Source organism: Eleutherodactylus coqui, chromosome 1 (genome assembly GCF_035609145.1).
Source record: "Eleutherodactylus coqui strain aEleCoq1 chromosome 1, aEleCoq1.hap1, whole genome shotgun sequence".
Lineage (NCBI taxonomy): Eukaryota > Metazoa > Chordata > Amphibia > Anura > Eleutherodactylidae > Eleutherodactylus > Eleutherodactylus coqui.
Window position 1 is genome coordinate 246923619 of NC_089837.1, and position 20760 is coordinate 246944378.

At 48.6% G+C, this 20760-nt stretch overlaps 1 protein-coding gene across 1 annotated transcript in view; it reads left to right on the top strand.

Annotated features, from left to right (window-relative positions):
• Positions 1-401: 401 nt before the first annotated feature.
• Positions 402-20760, top strand: part of LOC136632715 (amine sulfotransferase-like) — a 65576-nt gene continuing 45217 nt past the window's right edge. Inside the window, exons 1-2 of the mRNA XM_066607794.1 lie at positions 402-495; positions 3654-3829. Of these exons, the coding sequence (XP_066463891.1) occupies positions 3670-3829 (160 nt within the window). The 5' untranslated portion in view covers positions 402-495; positions 3654-3669. The remainder of the gene's footprint in view (positions 496-3653; positions 3830-20760) is intronic.

Genomic DNA, 20760 nt, shown 5'->3' on the forward strand with positions numbered 1-20760 from the left:
TGGCACTTTTAATAAATGCACACAAATTCTATCAGTCTATTTTTATCGCCTAAATGAAGTACAATATGTGGCGAAAAAGCAATGTCAAAATCACTTGGATATGCAAAACCTGTACGGAGTTATTCTATGTTAAAGTGACACTTGTCAGATTTCCAAGATGTGGCTTCACCATTTAGGCGCAAACAGCCTTCGTCACTAAGGAGTTAAGTTTTTAGACATTACATTATAAGGACAAGAAAAAACTTCTCAAGCTATACTGGAAATCAATAAAGAGTTCTCCGTAGCCCAAATGTTAGACAATATGTCAAATATTGATAGTTATCATGTGGTATTTATCTTTGCTGCTTTGCTGTCTATTTGCATTTGTTTTTTATACTAGCCACACATTGGTTGAAATTTAACACGTCACCTGGGAGATTTTGTGTTTTAAAAAGTAGTTCTTCACCTGCTCACTGTGCTGTGATCAGGTTTATCAAGACATCTAAGTTTAAACAAGTAAGTAGTTTCAGTACCTTCCTACGTGGTTTGTTTAAATTGCATTTCCCTTAAAGCCAGAATTTTTTAAAGGGGAACTCCAGTGATTTTTTGTTGCTAACACCCCCTTCTATCCAGCATATTTAAGTGAGCTGGTGGTACCTTGCTTAGTTATTTCTTTCTGTCTGAAACTCCTGTCCTCTTTTTCCTTAGATGGTCACGTGATCTTAATTCTGACCAGCTCAGATTTACTTGGGGTTATACTAAAAACTGAATCCTAATGGAAATGAAGCAGTCAGAAACCTATCTGTTTGCTTTCCTTTTTTTTTTTTTTTAAACCCCATACAAATCAATTGGGGAAAAAAAGATCTATTTCTTTCCATTTCTATGCACAAAAAATAGAGCTGAGAGGGAAACCCTGAATTATGCCCTAAAGCAGCGAAAAAAGGCTTTTGGCAGCATATACAGGTGCAAATATAGAAGGAATTTATTACCCCATCACACTACAATGCAGTGATGTTTCGACCCCATAGAAATCAATAGGGAAAAATGCTTTCCGTTTTCTTGAAACCGCATAGAAATCAATGGGGAAAAAAATGATCAATTTCTTTCCATTTCTATGCACTAAAAATAGAAGTGAGAGATGGAAACCCTGAATTATGCCCTAACGCAGGTGTGAATTTGAAAGTGCCAGCAAGTGACCAGTTTGCTGCATTTATAGCCCTGAACATACTTCTTTGTGTGTACGCTGGTACGCCCTTGTGCCTTCCAGGCAGATACCCTGCCTATCCTTCCAGGTAGGCCCTGTGAAGACATAGCCCCTTCTCTATCCCCCATGAATTAGCTTTTATTGTTAGGGAAGCCAAAGACAGTCATATAGAGGGGTGGCAGCAGGGAAAATGGGCTTCATTGTTATGCATGGATGTGTCAGATCGACCGAATTTGATCTACGTTTTGGTACATAAAAGAGGGCTCTCCCATTATGTCTATATGCTTTTATAGGAATTGTGATGAGACAACTCCTTTAACTTTACTAAAAGGAGTGACCTTGAATTAGAATACATGAGATTAAGGGCGAGCACCCACTGGCGTTTGCGTTCTCCGCGGGAAAAAACCGCAGCGTTTTCGCCGCGTTTCTCGCGTTTTTTCCGCGCGTTTTTCGCGGCGTTTTCCGTTAATTTCCATTGACATTCATGGGTGCATTAGGAGAAAAATAGGGACACATATGCAACTGACAGTTCCTATGTTAAAAACGCAAACGCAACGCAAAAAAAACGCCAGTGGACAGGAACACATGTTATCTCTATGCCTGTGCAGGAAAAACGCAAAACGCAAAACGCAGGTAAAAAAACGCCAGTGGGTGCTCGCCCTTAAGAGGTATTCCAGGAAAATACTATTGATGACTTTCCTTTGCATAGGTCATCAATGGTTGTTCAATTAGGGTCCAGTACTCAGGACCCTAGCTGATCAGCTGATTGAGTACTCGTTGTCAGCACCACTACACAGAGAGGTACAGAGCAGAAGCTGTTGCTCCAACCCCTGTGCAGTGGCCATCCCTTGTAACTGCAGGCGCAAATCTCATTAAAATCAATGGAACCTGCACCTACAGTTACAATAGCCAGCCACTACACAGGGCTCAGAACACCCACTTCCACTTTGTGCCCTTTTGTGTTGCAGCACTGACAGCGGACTCCCAATGAGCTGATCAGCTGGGGTCCCAAGCGGCAGACCTCAGCCAATCAATTATTGATGGCCTATTCCGAGGATAGGTATTCAATGGTGTTTTTGTAAAATACCCCTTTAAAGTATGTCCTCTTCCAGTGGGGTGTAGCTGCTATAAGATCGGTAGAGATAGGGGAGTTGCACTAGAACCCTGGCACCAGAGGCAGCCCATAGATTCCACTGTCACACAAGAAGCCTTTAGTATTACAGCGGTATTTGTCTTTGCATTCTGTAAGTTTTGCTTTTTATACTATTCACACCTTAGTTGATTATTAACATGTTCCCTGGGAGACTTGGAGGGAAATTTATTAAGACTGGTATTTAAATAACTGGCCTTAATAGAATTTCCCTTGCGGCGCATGATGAACAAAATACATACAGAGATGCACAGCTCTTAATTAGAGATGAGCGAACGTGCTCGGCCCCGCCCCTTTTTCGCCCGAGTACCGCGATTTTCGAGTACTTCCGTACTCGGGCGAAAAAATTCGGGGGGCGCTGTGGCGGCGCGGGGGGTTGCGGTGGGGAGTGGGGGGGAGAGGGAGAGAGAGAGGGCTCCCCCCTGTTCCCCGCTGCTACCCCCCGCACCGCCGCGCCTCTCCCCGCCCCCCGGCGCCCCCCGAATCTTTACGCGCGAGTACAGAAGTACTCGAAAATGGCGGTAATCGGGTGCTAAGTACTCATTACGAGTACGTTCGCTCATCTCTACTCTTAATGTATTAGATGCATCTCAGCATCTCTGTGCTTCTTCACAGGTCCGACCTGCTGTTCATTTATGGCATAAATTAAGCCTGTTTCTGGTGTAAATTATACATAAATTTGTCGGTTTGGGGTGACCGTGACCCTTACTGACAGCCCCTCTCACTTTTCCCAAAAGTTGCAAGGGCAGAAAAAAAGCTTAAAAGTTGAAACATTTTACACAAATCCTCACTTGCACAAAAATGTTGGACTTTTTGCCAAAAACTGGCATAATAGGCTTTATGAATGTCCCCCATTTAAGAGGTAGTTCTCCTGTGTCTGCTCACTGTGCTATGATGGAGGATACCTGAACTTCTAAACTATAGGATACAAAAGTGTATATATGTTATACAATATGTTGGTGTTGTTATCAACCACATAGTAGAGGGAATGCCCTGTTACAGAGTTTGCATTGTAGCGCAGTAGCTTCAAGTTACACCTTTGTTTGCTTTATTCATTAATTTATATATCTACCTTGAATTAATCTGCAAATTGATATGACAAGGGACAGTGCACCAACAAATTGTTCTGAAAGTTATACATTTCAAGGTTAAAGCTGTTACATATAAATAAGCATAATTTGAGCTTCTATACTCAATCTACTATCACTGCTTCTTCTGAATGGAGAAACCGCATTTTTCTCAAAAGGTAATTCAAATATATGTATATTTCTTTTTGCTGTAAAGATTTGCTAACAAATATATTAATTTATACATTTTTAGGTTTGAGAAAGTAACCATGGACCGTGATGCACTTGAGGAAACCCTGGATGCACTAATGTTTAAACATAAAGGCTTATACTTTGAGGCCATACATTCATCACCTAAACTGGTAGATGCTGTAGAACACATGGAAATTAGGGACAGTGATGTGTTCATTCTTACCTACCCCAAATCAGGTAAGTTCACAGGTAGAAATTTGTGTCGCATGGCAGAAAAGATTCACATGTACTGTACAGTCATTGTAGAAAACAGTAATAAAACAATTTGTTTATTACTAGAGATGAGCGAACACGTTCGGCTCCGCCCCTTTTTCGCCCGAACACCGAACTTTGCGAACACTTCAGTGTTCGGGCGAAAAAGTTCGGGGGCCGCCGTGGCAGCGCGGGGGGGTGCGGCGGGGAGTGGGGGGGAGAGGGAGAGAGAGAGGGCTCCCCCCTGTTCCCCGCTACTGCCGCCCGCGCCGCCGCGCATCTCCCCGCCCCCCGGCGGCACCCGGACACTTACGCGCGAACACTGCAGTGTTCGGCAAAGCCGGTGTCCGGGTGCGGATGTGTCCGTAACGGACACGTTCGCTCATCCCTATTTATTACTTAAAATTTTACAATTCAATTTTTTTACAAAAAAGTCCCTTAATTTCAAAACCGATTTTTGAATCTTCTGGCACTGCTGAGTATCTCTCACCTTTCTTATCATGTCTACTTACATAAATATGTGAATTTCCGTGAAATAAAAATTCTGGAGAATCTTCTCTTGAAACTGCGCAGCGCTGTTCCTCTGTTATTTTTTCTATAAATATTTGCCGCCTGGGGGTTACCATTCCCCTTGTTAATGAGTTACGTCTGCACACAGTCTGACACTAATCAATCAATGCTGAGTATACAACAGTGTGTAGGGAAGCACTCCATGGATATTTCCAATGTGAATTTGCACTAAAATTCTGTATCCAAAACTGCATATAATTCTTTTTTTATTTTATTGTTAATTTAGACGTGAATTTCACTCATTGAAATTTATGAAATCTGCAAGAAACAGAGTATGCTGCTAATTTAAAAATCTGCGGCAATTTTTTTCCCACTGATTTATCAAAACCTCCTTCATTAGCACTTGTCATGAGTTAAACCCATGATCTCCTGCACACTGAGCAGTTGTCCTCCTATTGAGCTATTTAACCTGCTGGATAGCTCCCTGCTTAACTTGGCCCAGTTCCTGATTGGCCCAGTTGATTAGCTTAACCCCGCACTGATTGGACTTCCTATTTAAACCTGGCCCTCTTTCTCTCAGTGTGTGTGTGTTTATTGTGCTCAGTTCCTCAGCATATAAACCTGCTCCTATCTTACCTGCTCCCTACAAGAGAAGATCACGATTTTGTGCACATGACCTTATTTTCCTTCTAACTACACTGCTGCCTAAACCCCTTGTACTGCACCGCCATCTTGTGTACTAGACCGCAGCTACTCCTTGACCATGCTATCCTCCGGTACTTGGCTATAACACAAGATTCCAGTCCTGCGCCAGATTTATGACAAAATAAACATGCCCAAAGATGGTGTCCATTGTAGCTGCGTTACAGAAACAAGTGTTGGAATTACAAGAGTACTACACCACGTATCTCTATCCTAGAAAAAGAGGCAGATGTGTTGCAGCGACAAGTACATGAGTCACACCATTCCGAGGCTGATGTTTGCATATCACTACAGTCAAGTTTTGGTGGGTACCACCACCTATACAGAGGGTTCCTGAACCAACGCCGCATCTTTTTTCGCAGGATGAATTTTCGGGAAGGGCTTAAAAATATAAGCCCTTCCCTGAAAATCATCCAAAAATGTGTAAAAAGTAAAAAAATGTATATACTCACCTTGTCCCCGCTGACGGAGTTCAGCCTCGGCCGGCCGGCAGTTCTCCTGAACTGCTCTGAGTAGTATCCAGTAAGGCGGGGATTTAAAATCCCCGCCTGCTGAATGGGCTGCCTCAGATTGGTCACAGCCCTCACCAATCAGAGGCAGCTCTCACTCACCCATTTATGAATTCATGAATGGGTGAGTGAGTGCTGCCTTTGATTGGCTCAGCGCAGGGACCAATCAGGGGCAGCTCTCAGCTGTCATTCAATAGCTGAGAGCTGCCCCTGATTGGTCCCTGCGCTGAGCAAATCAGAGGCAGCACTCACTCACCCATTCATGAATGGGTGAGTGAGAGCTGCCTCTGATTACTAAGGGATGTGACCAATCAGAGGCAGCCCATTCAGCAGGCGGGGATTTAAAATCCCCGCCTGCTGAATACTACTCAGAGCAGTTCAGGAGAACTGCCGGCCGGCCGCGGCTGAACTCTGTCTGCGGGGACAAGGCGAGTATAAATTTTTTTTTACTTTTTACACATTTTTGGATGATTTTCAGGGAAGGGCTTATATTTTTAAGCCCTTCCCGAAAATTCATCCTGAGATCGCCCGCAGCCCATTGCTTTCAATGGAGCCGGCTGTGTTGCCGGCTCCATTGAATTCAATGCGCTGGACAGCGCTCCACTGCTCGGGCCCGTTTCAAAGGAAACGCGGCTAGGAGCAGATTTTTCGGGCGATTTTTCGGCCCCGGTCACGCAATTTGCGGATGCGCATCCATCATGCGATCCGCAAATCGCGGCAAAAAACGCCCGTGTGACCGAGGCCTAAGGAACATTTCCCGCCACCGGTTGGATTACATAGATCCTATAATTTAAGGATAACTCTGTATTAATGCAATAAAGTAATGATTTTTCTTTCAGCTTCATGTAAATGTAGTTCAAGGTAACAGCAACATTTTGAGCTATAACTGGGAACCCTTTGTCAAGCTGTTGTGAGGAACTGAGTAACCTCTCTGCATTGTGTGGCTTCATTAAAAGGGTTTTCAAGTAATTGCATTTATACCCTATCAGTGTCTGATCTTTGGGGGTCTGGACAATGGGACCCCCAGCAATTCTGACTTCTTCACACCCCAAATTCCCCATGTGATAGAATGGGGGTGTTCATGCGTGACCACAGCTCCATTTACTTCCTCCGTCCAAAAAATTTAAATGTAGTGCTAGTCACACATGCACACCAACACATGGGGAATTTGGGGTGTGAAGATGTCGGGGTGGCTGGGAATCCCCCAGAGATCAGACGTAGTGGGCAAATATCATTCATAAGAAAAATCCTTTATTGAATAGGAGAAAATTAAACAAAGATCACTGAAAATGTTTGCTGACCGTAACTGGCTAGTTTGTCAATGATGAATAAACATCTGCCGGTCCTTGAACACTTTGTTGCATGTAATTTTCTGCTACAAAAACTGCCTCATGTGAACATATAGTACACAGAAAGCGAACAGTGTAAAACTAAGGCCATTCTTTCAACCTGAATTAATATTATTGAAATATCTTAATTTAATTACTTTACTAGCTTACCCGTCGCGCGTTGCTGCGAAGACAGACATACATACATACATTCGTTTTTATATATCTAGATAACAACCAATCACAGCGCAGCTTTCAAGTTACCTCAGCGGTATAATATATAACAACCAATCACAGCGCAGCTTTCATGCTACCTCAGTGGTATAATATATAACAACCAATCGCAGCGCAGCTTTCATGTAACATCAGTAGTATAATCTATAGCAACCAATCACAGCACAGCTTTCATGTTACTCCAGCAGTATAAGAAGTAGCAACCAATCACAGCACAGCTTTCATGTTTCCTCAGCATTATAATATATAGCAACTAGAGATGAGCGAACGTACTCGTCCGAGCTTGATACTCGTTCGAGTATTAGCGTGTTCGAGATGCTTGTTACTCGTAACGAGCACCACGCGATGTTCGGGTTACTTTCACTTTCATCTCTGAGACGTTAGCGCGCTTTTCTGGCCAATTGAAAGACAGGGAAGGCATTACAACTTCCCCCTGTGACGTTCAAGCCCTATACCACCCCCCTGCAGTGAGTGGCTGGCGAGATCAGGTGTCACCCGAGTATAAAAATCGGCCCCTCCCGCGGCTCGCCACAGATGTGTTCTGACATAGCTGAGGAAAAGTGCTATCGTGTTGGAGCTGCTATAGGGAGAGTGTTAGGAGTTATTGTAGGCTTCAAGAACCCCAACGGTCCTTCTTAGGGCCACATCTAACCGTGTGCAGTACTGTGGAGGCTGCTTTTTGCAGTGTTGCACTTTTTTTTTTTTTGGTATATCGGCCGTGCAGAGCATTGCGCCCTGCAGTAATACTCCAGGGACAGAAGTGCTTAGGCAGGGAGAGCGTTAGGAGTATTTTAGGCTTCAAGAACCCCAACGGTCCTTCTTAGGGCCACATCTAACTGTGTGCAGTAGTGTGGAGGCTGCTTTTTGCAGTGTTGCACTTTTTTTTTTTTGGTATATCGGCCGTGCAGAGCATTGCGCCCTGCAGTAATACTCCAGGGACAGAAGTGTGGAGGCAGGGACAGAAGACATATTATTGATTGAATATAGGCAGTGGGCCTTTTCTAAAAAATATTGGGCAAAAAATCTATTTGGCCTGCCTGTTACTGTGCTCAGTGTTCTGGGTCTGTGTGTGCTGGGTGCAGTAGTTCTACAAAATCATACGCAGCCAGCTAAGTGTTACAGCAGGCTTGCACCAAATTATTTCCTGGCTCTGTCTGGGCTCTGAAATCACCGCTGTGTTGCTCCAGGGACAGAAGTGTGGAGGCAGGGACAGAAGACATATTATTGATTGAATATAGGCAGTGGGCCTTTTCTAAAAAATATTGGGCAAAAAAATCTATTTGGCCTGCCTGTCACTGTGCTCAGTGTTCTGGGTCTGTGTGTGCTGGGTGTAGTAGTTCTACAAAATCATACGCAGCCAGCTAAGTGTTACAGCAGGCTTGCGCCAAATTATTTCCTGGCGTTCCGTAAGCGAAGTCAGCCTCCAACCACAGGCCAATAAGCGGCACATTTAATTACAGCGTTCTGTTTCTGCATTACTGGTAATACAGCATGCTGAGGGGTAGGGGTAGGCCTAGAGTACGTGGACGCGGCCGAGGATGCGGAGGCCCAAGTCAGGGTGTGGGCACAGGCCGAGCCAGTGCGGTGGCCAGGGGTAGAGGCAGGGCCAGACCGAATAATCCACCAACTGTTTCCCAAAGCGCCCCCTCGCGTCATGCCACCCTGCAGAGGTCAAGGTGCTCTACAGTGTGGCAGTTTTTCACAGAGACGCCTGACGACCGACGAACAGTGGTGTGCAACCTTTGTCGCGCCAAGATCAGCTGGGGAGGCATCACCACCAGCATGCGCAGGCATATGATGGCCAAGCACCCCACAAGGTGGGACGAAGGCCGTTCACCGCCTCCGGTTTGCACCACTGCCTCTCCCCCTGTGCCCCAACTTGCCACTGACATCCAACCCCCCTCTCAGGGCACAGGCACTACCGTCTCCTGGCCTGCACCCACACCCTCACCTCCGCTGTCCTCGGCCCCATCCAGCAATGTCTCTCAGCGCAGCGTCCAGACGTCGCTAGCGCCACTGTTTGAGCGCGAGCGCAAGTACGCCGCCACGCACCCGCACGCTCAAGCGTTAAACGTGCACATTGCCAAATTGATCAGCCTTGAGATGCTGCCGTATAGGCTTGTGGAAATGGAGGGTTTCAAAAGCATGATGGCGTCGGCGGCCCCCGCGCTACTCGGTTCCCAGTCGCCACTACTTTTCCCGATGTGCCGTCCCAGGCCTGCACGACCACGTCTCCTGCAACATTGTACACGCCCTCACCAACGCGGTTACTGCCAAGGTCCACTTAACAACCGACACGTGGACAAGCACAGGCGGGCAGGGCCACTATATCTCCCTGATGGCACATTGGGTGAATTTAGTGGAGGCTGGGACACAGTCAGAGCCTGGGACCGCTCACGTCCTACCCACCCCCAGAATTGCGGGCCCCAGCTCGGTGGTGGTATCTGCGGCGGTGTATGCTTCCTCCACTAATCCAACCTCCTCCTCCTCCTACGCAACCTCTGTCTTGCAATCAAGATGTATCAGCAGCAGCACGTCGCCAGCAGTCGGTGTCACGCGGCGTGGCAGCACAGCGGTGGGCAAGCGTCAGCAGGCCGTGCTGAAACTACTCAGCTTAGGAGAGAAGAGTCAGACGGCCCACGAACTGCTGCAGGGTCTGACAGAGCAGACCGACCGCTGGCTTGCGCCGCTGAGCCTCCAACCGGGCATGGTCGTGTGTGACAACGGCCGTAACCTGGTGGCGGCTCTGCAGCTCAGCAGCCTCACGCACGTGCCATGCCTGGCCCATGTCTTTAATTTGGTGGTTCAGCACTTTCTGAAAAGCTACCCACACTTGTCATACCTGCTCGGAAAGGTGCGCCAGCTCTGCGCACATTTCCGCAAGTCCCACACGCACGCTGCCACCCTGCAGACACTGCAACATCGGTTTCATCTGCCACTGCACCGATTGCTGTGCGACGTGCCCACACAGTGGAACTCTACGCTCCACATGTTGGCCAGGCTCTATGAGCAGCGTAGAGCTATTGTGGAATACCAACTCCAACATGGGCAGCGTAGTGGGAGTCCGCCTCCTCAATTCTTTACAGAAGAGTGGGCCTGGTTGGCAGACATCTGCCATGTCCTTGGAAACTTTGAGGAGTCTACCCAGATGGTGAGCGGGGATGCTGCAATCATTAGCGTCACCATTCCTCTGCTATGCCTCTTGAGAAGTTCCCTGCAAAGCATAAAGGCAGACGCTTTGGAATCGGAAACGGAGGCGGGGGAAGACAGTATGTCGCTGGATAGTCAGAGCAACCTCATGTCTATATCTCAACGTGTTGAGGAGGAGGGGGAGGAGCATGAGGAGGAGGGGGAAGAGACAGCTTGGTCCACTGCTGAGGGGACAGATGCTGCTTGCCTGTCATCCTTTCAGCGTGTATGGCCGGAGGAGGAGGAGGAGGGGGAGGAGGATGAGGAGGAGGGGGAAGAGACAGCTTGGCCCACTGCTGAGGGTACAGATGCAGCTTGCCTGTCATCCTTTCAGCGTGTATGGCCAGAGGAGGAGGAGGAGGATCCTGAAAGTGATCTTCCGAGTGAGGACAGCCATGTGTTGCGTACAGGTACCTGGCACACATGGCTGACTTCATGTTAGGATGCCTTTCTCGTGACTCTCGCGTTACACGCATTCTGGCCACTACGGATTACTGGGTGTACGCACTGCTCGACCCACGATATAAGGAGAGCCTTTCCACTCTCATTCCCGAAGAGGAAAGGGGTTCGAGAATGATGCTATACCACAGGGCGCTGGTGGACAAACTGATGGTAAACTTCCCATCCGACAGCGCTAGTGGCCGAAGGCGCATTTCCCAGGTAGAAGGGGAGGCGCAGAGATCAGGCAGCATGTACAGCGCAGGCAGGGGAACACTCTCTAAGGCCTTTTACAGCTTTATGGCTCCCCAGCAAGACTGTGTCACCGGTCCCCAGTCAAGGCTGAGTTGGCGGGAGCACTGTAAAAGGATGGTGAGGGAGTACGTAGCCGATCGCATGACCATCCTCGGTGACGCCTCTGCCCCCTACAACTACTGGATGTCGAAGCTGGACACGTGGCCTGAACTCGCGCTGTATGCCCTGGAGGTGCTTGCTTGTCCTGCGGCTAGCGTCTTGTCAGAGAGTGTGTTTAGTGTGGCTGGGGGAATCATCACGGATAAGCTTACCCACCTGACAACTGACAGTGCCGACAGGCTTACACTCATCAAGATGAACAAAGCCTGGATTTCCCCAGACTTCTCTTCTCCACCAGCGGACAGCAGCGATACCTAAACAATACGTAGGCTGCACCCGCGGATGGAAGCATCGTTCTCTATCACCATCCAAAACGGGGACCTTTTTGCTTCATCTATCTGTGTATAATATTCCTCCTCCTCCGCCTGCGCCTCCTCCTGAAACCGCACATAATCACGCCGAACGGGCAATTTTTCTTAGGCCCACAAGGCTCAGTCATATCATTTTTCTAAACAATTTTTATACGTTTCAATGCTCATTAAAGCGTTGAAACTTTCACCTCAACCAATTTTTATTTTTACTGGGCTGCCTCCAGGCCTAGTTACCAATTAAGCCACATTAACCAAAGCGATTAATGGGTTTCACCTGCCCTCTTGGTTGGGCATGGGCAATTTTTCTCAGGTACATTAGTACTGTTGGTACACCAATTCTTGGGGGCCCTCGCCTACAGTGTAATCAAATTAATTTTTTGCCCACCTGCATTACAGCTCACGTAACATCAGCTGTGATGGGCACTGCAATGGGATATATTTATGTACTGCCAGTGGGTTTCAGGGAGCCACCCATGCTGTGCGTGCACAGGGAGTTGTAACTGCATGTGTCCACTTCTAAAGAACCACAGTCTGACTGGGGCATGCAGTGTGGGCCGAAGCCCACTGTCAGGAAACCAGGGAAAGCAGGGGGGTCCCTGCAACGTAGCCCACAACCCCTGTCCCTGCCTACTTGCCTCCACTCCTGGCTAACCCCAGGCGGGCAACTGGGCGACGGTCCCTACACTGGCTAAGGGAATGCTGGGGAAATCCACAATCCCTGGAAACAGAAAACAAATGGACAGACAAACAGACAACCACAGAGAAGCACAAAGGGAAAACCGCAAACCAGTCCAGGAGCAAGCCAAGGTCAAGCACTAAAAGTCAGTCCGGAGAAACACAGTACAGAAGGAGAAGACGAAGTCAGGTCAGGGGAAAAGCCGAGGTCAATACACTAGAAAACAGGAATCCAAGGTAACGCTGGTGAGTGCAAGGAAGCCTAAACAAACACTGGCAGTGTCAGGAAGCAACTGAGGGGTTTAAATGCTGTCAGAGCTCCCGCCCCAGCAGCTGATTGGGGCGGAGCACCTGACAGCAGCAGGATGATCAGAAAGTGCTGGGAGAACCTCCCTCAGCACTAGCAGACCAGACTAGGTCAGTAGGGATGCAGCAGGCTGCCATGGAAACTGGGACACGGCGCCGGGCAGCAGCCGCCATGCTCCTAGCACCTCTGCGCCGTGTAGGAGTCGGGCGGCCAGGAGTGATGACCAGCGTAGGAGTCCCCCTGCGACGCGCACTCGCAGCAGGGGCGACAGCATCCGCCGTGCGGGCATGGCGACCCCGATAGCCACCCATCCTGACACCCACCTGCATTAAACATGAATTTGTTACCTCAGCTGTGATGAGCAATGCAATGGGATATATTTATCTACCGCCGGTGGCTTCCTGGCACCCACCCATGCTGTCGGTCCACACGGAGTTGTAACTACATGTGTCCACTTCTAAAGAACCCCAGTCTGACTGGGGCATGCAGTGTGGGCCGAAGCCCACCTGCAATAAACATGAATTTATTACCTCAGCTGTGATGGGCAATGCAATGGGATATATTTATCTACCGCCGGTGGCTTCCTGGCACCCACCCATGCTGTCGGTCCACACGGAGTTGTAACTACATGTGTCCACTTCTAAAGAACCCCAGTCTGACTGGGGCATGCAGTGTGGGCCGAAGCCCACCTGCATTAAACATGAATTTATTACCTCAGCTGTGATGGGCAATGCAATGGGATATATTTATGTACCGCCGGTGGGTTCTAGGGAGCCACCCATGCTGTGGGTGCACAGGGAGATTTAACTGCATGTGTCCACTTCTAAAGAACCCCAGTCTGACTGGGGCATGCAGTGTGGGCCGAAGCCCACCTGCATTAAACATGAATTTATTACCTCAGCTGTGATGGGCAATGCAATGGGATATATTTATCTACCGCCGGTGGCTTCCTGGCACCCACCCATGCTGTCGGTCCACACGGAGTTGTAACTACATGTGTCCACTTCAAAAGAACCCCAGTCTGACTGGGGCATGCAGTGTGGGCCGAAGCCCACCTGCATTAAACATGAATTTATTACCTCAGCTGTGATGGGCAATGCAATGGGATATATTTATGTACCGCCGGTGGGTTCTAGGGAGCCACCCATGCTGTGAGTGCACAGGGAGATTTAAAGGGGTGGTCTCGCGAAACCAAGTGGGGTTATACACTTCCGTATGGCCATATTAATGCACTTTGTAATGTACATCGTGCATTAAATATGAGCCATACAGAAGTTATTCCACTTACCTGCTCCGTTGCTAGCGTCCTCGTCTCCATGGTTCCGTCTAAAATCGCTGGCGGCTTGCTTTTTTAGACGCGCTTGCGCAGTCCGGTCTTCTGCTCAGCACGAGCCGCTTCAGTGTGTTAGCCGCTACAGCTCTTCTGCGCATGCGCAGAAGAGCTGTAACCTCTCGGGAGCGCGCTGGAGCGGCCATTCTGCTACCATCCTCTGTTAGAGGAAGGTGCAGAGCCGCCCAGCCGAGAAGCCCAGCCCAGCCGAGCGGAGCCGAGAAGCCCAGCCGCCCAGCGCCGAGAAGCACAGCCGCCCAGCCGAGAAGCCCTGCCTAGAAGCCGCCCATGTAAGTGAGGGGTCGGGGGTGATGTGTTAGCCTACCGCCCTGCCCCGTAGCCTACCGCCCTGCCCCGTAGCCTGCCGCCGTGCGCCCGAGCCTGTCGCCCTGCCCCCGAGCCTGCCGCCCTGCCCCCGAGCCTGCCGCCGTGCGCCCGAGCCTGCCGCCCTGCCTCCGAGCCTGCCGCCGTGCGCCCGAGCCTGCCGCCCTGCCCCCGAGCCTGCCGCCGTGCGCCCGAGCCTGCCGCCGTGCCCCCGAGCCTGCCGCCCTGCCCCCGAGCCTGCCGCCGTGCGCCCGAGCCTGCCGCCCTGCCCCCGAGCCTGCCGCCCTGCCCCCGAGCCTGCCGCCGTGCGCCCGAGCCTGCCGCCGTGCGCCCGAGCCTGCCGCAGTGCCCCCGCCGCGCTGCCCCCCGAGCCTGCCGCCGCGCTGCCCCCCGAGCCTGCCGCAGTGCCCCCGCCGCGCTGCCCCCCGAGCCTGCCGCCGCGCTGCCCCCCGAGCCTGCCGCCGCCATGCCCCCGAGCCTGCCGCAGTGCCCCCGCCGCCGTGCCCCCGGAGCCTGCCGCCGGGGCCTGCACACACACACACACACACACACACACACACACACACGCGCATACACACACACACATACATGCATACACACACACACACATACATGCATACACACACACACATACATGCATACACACACACACATGCATACACACACACATGCATACACACACACACATGCATACACACACATACATGCATACACACACACACATGCATACACACACATACATGCATACACACACACATACATGCATACACACACACACATGCATACACACACACATACATGCATACACACACACACATACATGCATACACACACACATACATGCATACACACACACACACACATGCATACACACACACATACATGCATACACACACACATACATGCATACACACACACATGCATACACACACACACATGCATACACACACACACATACATGCATACACACACATACATGCATACACACACACATACATACACACACATGCATACACACACATACATGCATACACACACACATGCATGCATACACATACATGCATACACACACACACATACATACACACACACACACACACATACATGCATACACACACACATACATGCATACACACACACACATACATACACACATACATACACACACACATACACACACACACATACACACACAAGCGCGCGCATGCATGCATACACACATACATACACACACACACACATGCATACATACACACATACACACATACATACACACATGCATGCATACACACACACGCATACATGCATACACACACACGCATACATGCATACATACACACGCATACATGCATACATACACACACATACACGCATACATACACACATACACACACACACACATGCATACATACACACATACACACACATATATATATATACACACACACACACATATATACACACACATATATACAAACACGTGTGGGTATATATATATAATGTGTGTGTATATATACACTCACGAATACGCGTATGCGTATACTCATACACACGTATACTATATATATCTATCTATATATATATAGATATATATATAAAATGTGTACACGCATATACACACACATATATATTTAGGTGAAAAAACTATTTCATCTAAAACAGTGGAAAGTGAATTGCAGGGAGGCATAACAGTACCTTCTGCTGAGAATTCAGCACTGGACAGCTCCCTCCTATTACGAAGCCTGGGTTACTTGTGCAGGGGGAAAGGATCAGCACTGGACAGCTCCCTGCTAAAACGAAGCGTGACCGGCGTCTCGGGAGCGAGCACGTCGGGCTGAAGCAAGCGCAGGGAGAAGAAGCGGCGGCCATCTTTGGGAAACTTTTTATAAGTTCATGAAACGCCAGAACTGTAAGTAGGAACCGGCTTTAAAAGCCATTTACATTGGTACTTAGTAATGTATGCTGAAGAAGGGGGACTGGGCAAAAAAAATATTTCACTGCTGCCTCGAGACATCTCCTTTAACTGCATGTGTCCACTTCTAAAGAACCCCAGTCTGACTGGGGCATGCAGTGTGGGCCGAAGCCCACCTGCATTAAACATGAATTTATTACCTCAGCTGTGATGGGCAATGCAATGGGATATATTTATCTACCGCCGGTGGCTTCCTGGCACCCGCCCATGCTGTCGGTCCACACGGAATTCCCATTGCGGAGTTGTACCTGCCTGTGACTATTTAAAAAACCGCGGTCTGACTGGGGCATGCAGACACCTTGACAGAATGAATAGTGTGTGGCACATAGGTTCCCCATTGCTATGCCCACAAGTGCAGCTCCAGATGGAGGTGGCACAGGATTGCATTTCTCATTGCTTCTGTACAGCATTGTGGACTATCGCCCCGCCCCTTTTAAAGAGGGTCGCTGCCTAGCCGTGCCAACCCTCTGCAGTGTGTGCCTGCTTTTCCTCTGGCAGACGCACTTATAAATAGACATGAGGGTGGCGTGGCATGAGGGCAGCTGAAGGCTGGGCAGGGACAGTTTGGTGTGCGCTGTGGACACTGGGTCGTGGGGGGGGGGGGCGTTTGGGCAGCATGTAACCCAGGAGAAGTGGCAGCGGAGTGTCATGCAGGCAGTGATTGTGCTTTGTTGGAGGTAGTGTGGTGCTTAGCTAAGGTATGCATTGCTAATGAGGGCTTTTCAGAAGTAAAAGTTGTTGGGAGGGGGAGGGGGGCCCACTCTTGCCGCTATTGTGGCTTAATAGTGGGACCTGTGAACTTGAGATGCAGCCCAACATGTAGCCCCTCGCCTGCCCTATCCGTTGCTGTGTCGTTCCCTCGTTCCCATGGAGAGGGAGGGATAGGTTCCATGGGCCGATTCTCTCCATAAGAACTAATCTATATGGTGGTTGTATGCTCATCATAATGCAACCTACCTAGATATATACAAAAATAAAAACAGAGACTATCATCATCATTCTAGCTAGCAGCTGTTGGTTTATCATAACAGAATGCATATACAGAGACAGAGACTTATCTGAAGGGGCATTGGATATAGGTGATAGCCTATAATTCATTCTGGGCTACCACCAAACTATCTATGTGCACTTAATTGCAGCTATTCAAATCCTGAGGGATGAGAATCTTATAGATGAATACTGCAGCTGTTCCATTTAATGCAGCCACTGTCCTTATTCACCCTATATATGTTCTCCCTATACAAATCATTTATACAAGTGGGAGTGTTATCTCTCCGGAATAGTGCCTATGTACAAGTAGGGGAGATAACATATTGAAAGGACATCATTATTTGGAACAACTCATCTCTATCCTTGATAACTACTGAAACTTTCATCTGGTTGCACTTAACTTTTGTGTATAATCACATGAGCCATAGGAAATGAATGGTTCATGCGATAAGTTACAGGTATAAGGGAGTATTACAGAGTATCAAGCAAACACAGGCTTGATATATTGGGGTCTGAGATAAAAAATACACCCCGGACCTAACACCTAATGGTGATATATCGAGGTGACTTCTGTAAAAACCATTAACCGCGATATTGTTCTAAAAATAAAAAGAATAGACACTACCTGAGCAATCATCGATGAGCAACTGTTATAAATGAGACGACAGTACAAATAAATGTGTGTCAGGTACAATATTAAAGACAATAGATCACTGACTGTAAATAAATAGACATCATTGTACCGTGACCAATCAGAGGACATCAGGTCTATCTTGAGATAGAGAATTAAAAGTGTTGAATTGGATAATGACATTAATGAGCATTATTAGAAATAGAATTACCAACAACAACTTTTGATCTAGGTCACTGACAGTGAGTGCTTCACCATATTCTAACAAACATTTGGTGGCGCAAGTCATTGACAAATAGACATCTAAGTGTCCCTGGATAAGAAAAGATATCAGGGAATACAAAAGTGGTAGATAGATTGTTGGGACAGAGCAGTATTCATCTGTATATCTAAGCCCCACTGATTTTAATTATTGTGTGACTTCTAGCACATATGAGAAAATAAAAGGACGCCTTTTTTATTATTTAAGAATCAATAAAAGCTAAGTTTTATTATTTGTGGTCCTTTCGGTGACAAGAGACACATTAACTTTTCCTATTTATGACATAATCAATGCCCGTGCCAAATTTCCTGTTTCTATTACATTGGGAAGTGAGAGATTTAGATTATGTACATAAAATTTGTACGCTAATTCTTTTGCGCATAGAATTGAATAATGGAGTTGGGACCCATTAGCGTTTCCTATTTATGACATAATCAATGCTCATGCCAAATTTCCTGTTTCTATGACATCGGGAAGTGAGAAAATTAGATTCCGCACGTAAAATTTGGACGCTAATTCTTTTGCGCATAGAATTGAATAATGGAGTTGGGACTAGAGATGAGCGAACGTACTCGTCCGAGCTTGATGCTCGGGCGAATATTAGCGTGTTCGGGATGCTCGTTACTCGTAACGAGCACCACGCGGTGTTCGGGTTACTTTCAGTTTCATCTCTAAGACGTTAGCGCGCTTTTCTGGCCAATTGAAAGACAGGGAATGCATTACAACTTCCCCCTGTGATGTTCAAGCCCTATACCACCCCCCTGCTGTGAGTGGCTGGGGCGATCAGATGTCACCCGAGTATAAAAGTCGGCCCCTCCCGCGGCTCGCCTCAGATGCCGTGTGAGTTAGTGAGGGAAAGTGCTGTTCTATTGGAGTTGCTGTAGGGAGAGTGTTTGTAGTGAGTGTAGGCTTCAAGAACCCCAACGGTCCTTCTTAGGGCCACATCTACATGTGTGCAGGCTGCTGTTAGCAGTGGAGAATTTTTTTTTTTCTCAAAATCGGCAGTGCAGAGCATTGCACCCGGCATTAGGGACAGAAGTGGTGCTTAGGCAGGGAGAGTGTTAGGAGTGAGTGTAGCCTTCAAGAACCTCAACGGTCCTTTCTAGGGCCACATTTAACCGTGTGGAGTACTGTGCAGGCTGCTGTTAGCTGTGTTGCTTTTTTTTTTTTTTCTCAAAATCGGCGGTGCAGAGCATTGCACCCTGCATTGATACTACAGGCACAGAATTGTGTAGGCAGGGCCACAACACAGTTATTAGTCATTGAATAGGCACAGGGAAAAAAGTATATTTGCCCTGCCTCTGTCAGTCCTAAGGGCTCTGGGTACGTGTGTGCTGCGTGGAGAACGTAAAAAAATCAGACGCAACCAGCTACAGTTGAGTGCAGCCTTGCGCCAATTTCTTTCCTGCCTGGGAAATACCTGCTCTGCCACAGTTAATAACTCTGCAACAGTAAAGTTCTGTGACACTTTTGCAGGGCCGCAACACAGTTATATTAGTCATTGAATAGGCACAGTGGGCCTTTCCTTTTAAACAAAAGGGAAAAAAGTATATTTGCCCTGCCTCTGTCAGCCGTCAGGGCTCTGGGTACGTGTGTGCTGCGTGGAGAACGTAAAAAAATCAGACGCAACCAGCTACGGTTGAGTGCAGCCTTGCGCCAATCTCTTTCCTGCCTGGGAAATACCTGCTCTGCCACAGTTAATAACTCTGCAACAGTAAAGTTCTGTGACACTTTTGCAGGGCCGCAACACAGTTATTAAACTTATTATTCATTCACTAGAGGCAGTGGGCCTTTCCTTTTTAAAAAAAGTTAAAAAATTATATTTGGCCTGCAGGCTTGCGCCAATTTATTTCCTGCCTGTGAAATCAAATCACTGGCAATACAGCATGCTGAGGGGTAGGGGTAGGCCTAGAGGACGTGGACGTGGCCGAGGACGCGGAGGGCCAAGTGAGGGTGTGGGCACAGGCCGAGCTCCTGATCCAGGTGTGTCGCAGCCGACTGCTGTGCGATTAGGAGAGAGGCACGTTTCTGGCGTCCCCACATTCATCGCCCAATTAATGGGTCCACGCGGGAGACCTTTATTAGAAAATGAGCAGTGTGAGCAGGTCCTGTCCTGGATGGCAGAAAGTGCTTCGAGCAACCTATCGTCTACCCGCAGTTCTGCGCCGTCCACTGCTGCCAATCCGAATCCTCTGTCTGCTGCTCCTCCTTCCTCCCAGCCTCCTCACTCCACTACAATAACACCTGCTCAGGAGCGGGAGCACTCCCAGGAACTGTTCTCGGGCCCCTGCTCAGATTGGGCAGCAGTGGTTCCTCTCCCACCAGAGGAGTTTATCGTCACTGATGCACAACCATTGGAAAGTTCCCGGGGTCCGGGGGATGAGGCTGGGGACTTCCGCCAACTGTCTCAAGAACTTTCTGTGGGTGAGGAGGATGATGACGATGAGACACAGTTGTCTTGCAGTGAGGTAGTAGTAAGGGCAGTAAGTCCGAGGGAGGAGCGCACAGAGGATTCGGAGGAAGAGCAGAAGGACGATGAGGTGACTGACCCCACCTGGTGTGCAACGCCTACACAGGACAGTTCTTCAGAGGGGGAGGCACAGGCAGCAGCAGGGCAGGTTGCAAGAGGCAGTGCGGTGGCCAGGGGTAGAGGCAGGGCCAGACCGAATAATCCACCAACTGTTTCCCAAAGCGCACCCTCGCGCCATGCCACCCTGCAGAGGCCGAGGTGCTCTAAGGTCTGGCAGTTTTTCACAGAGACGCCTGACGACCGACGAACAGTGGTGTGCA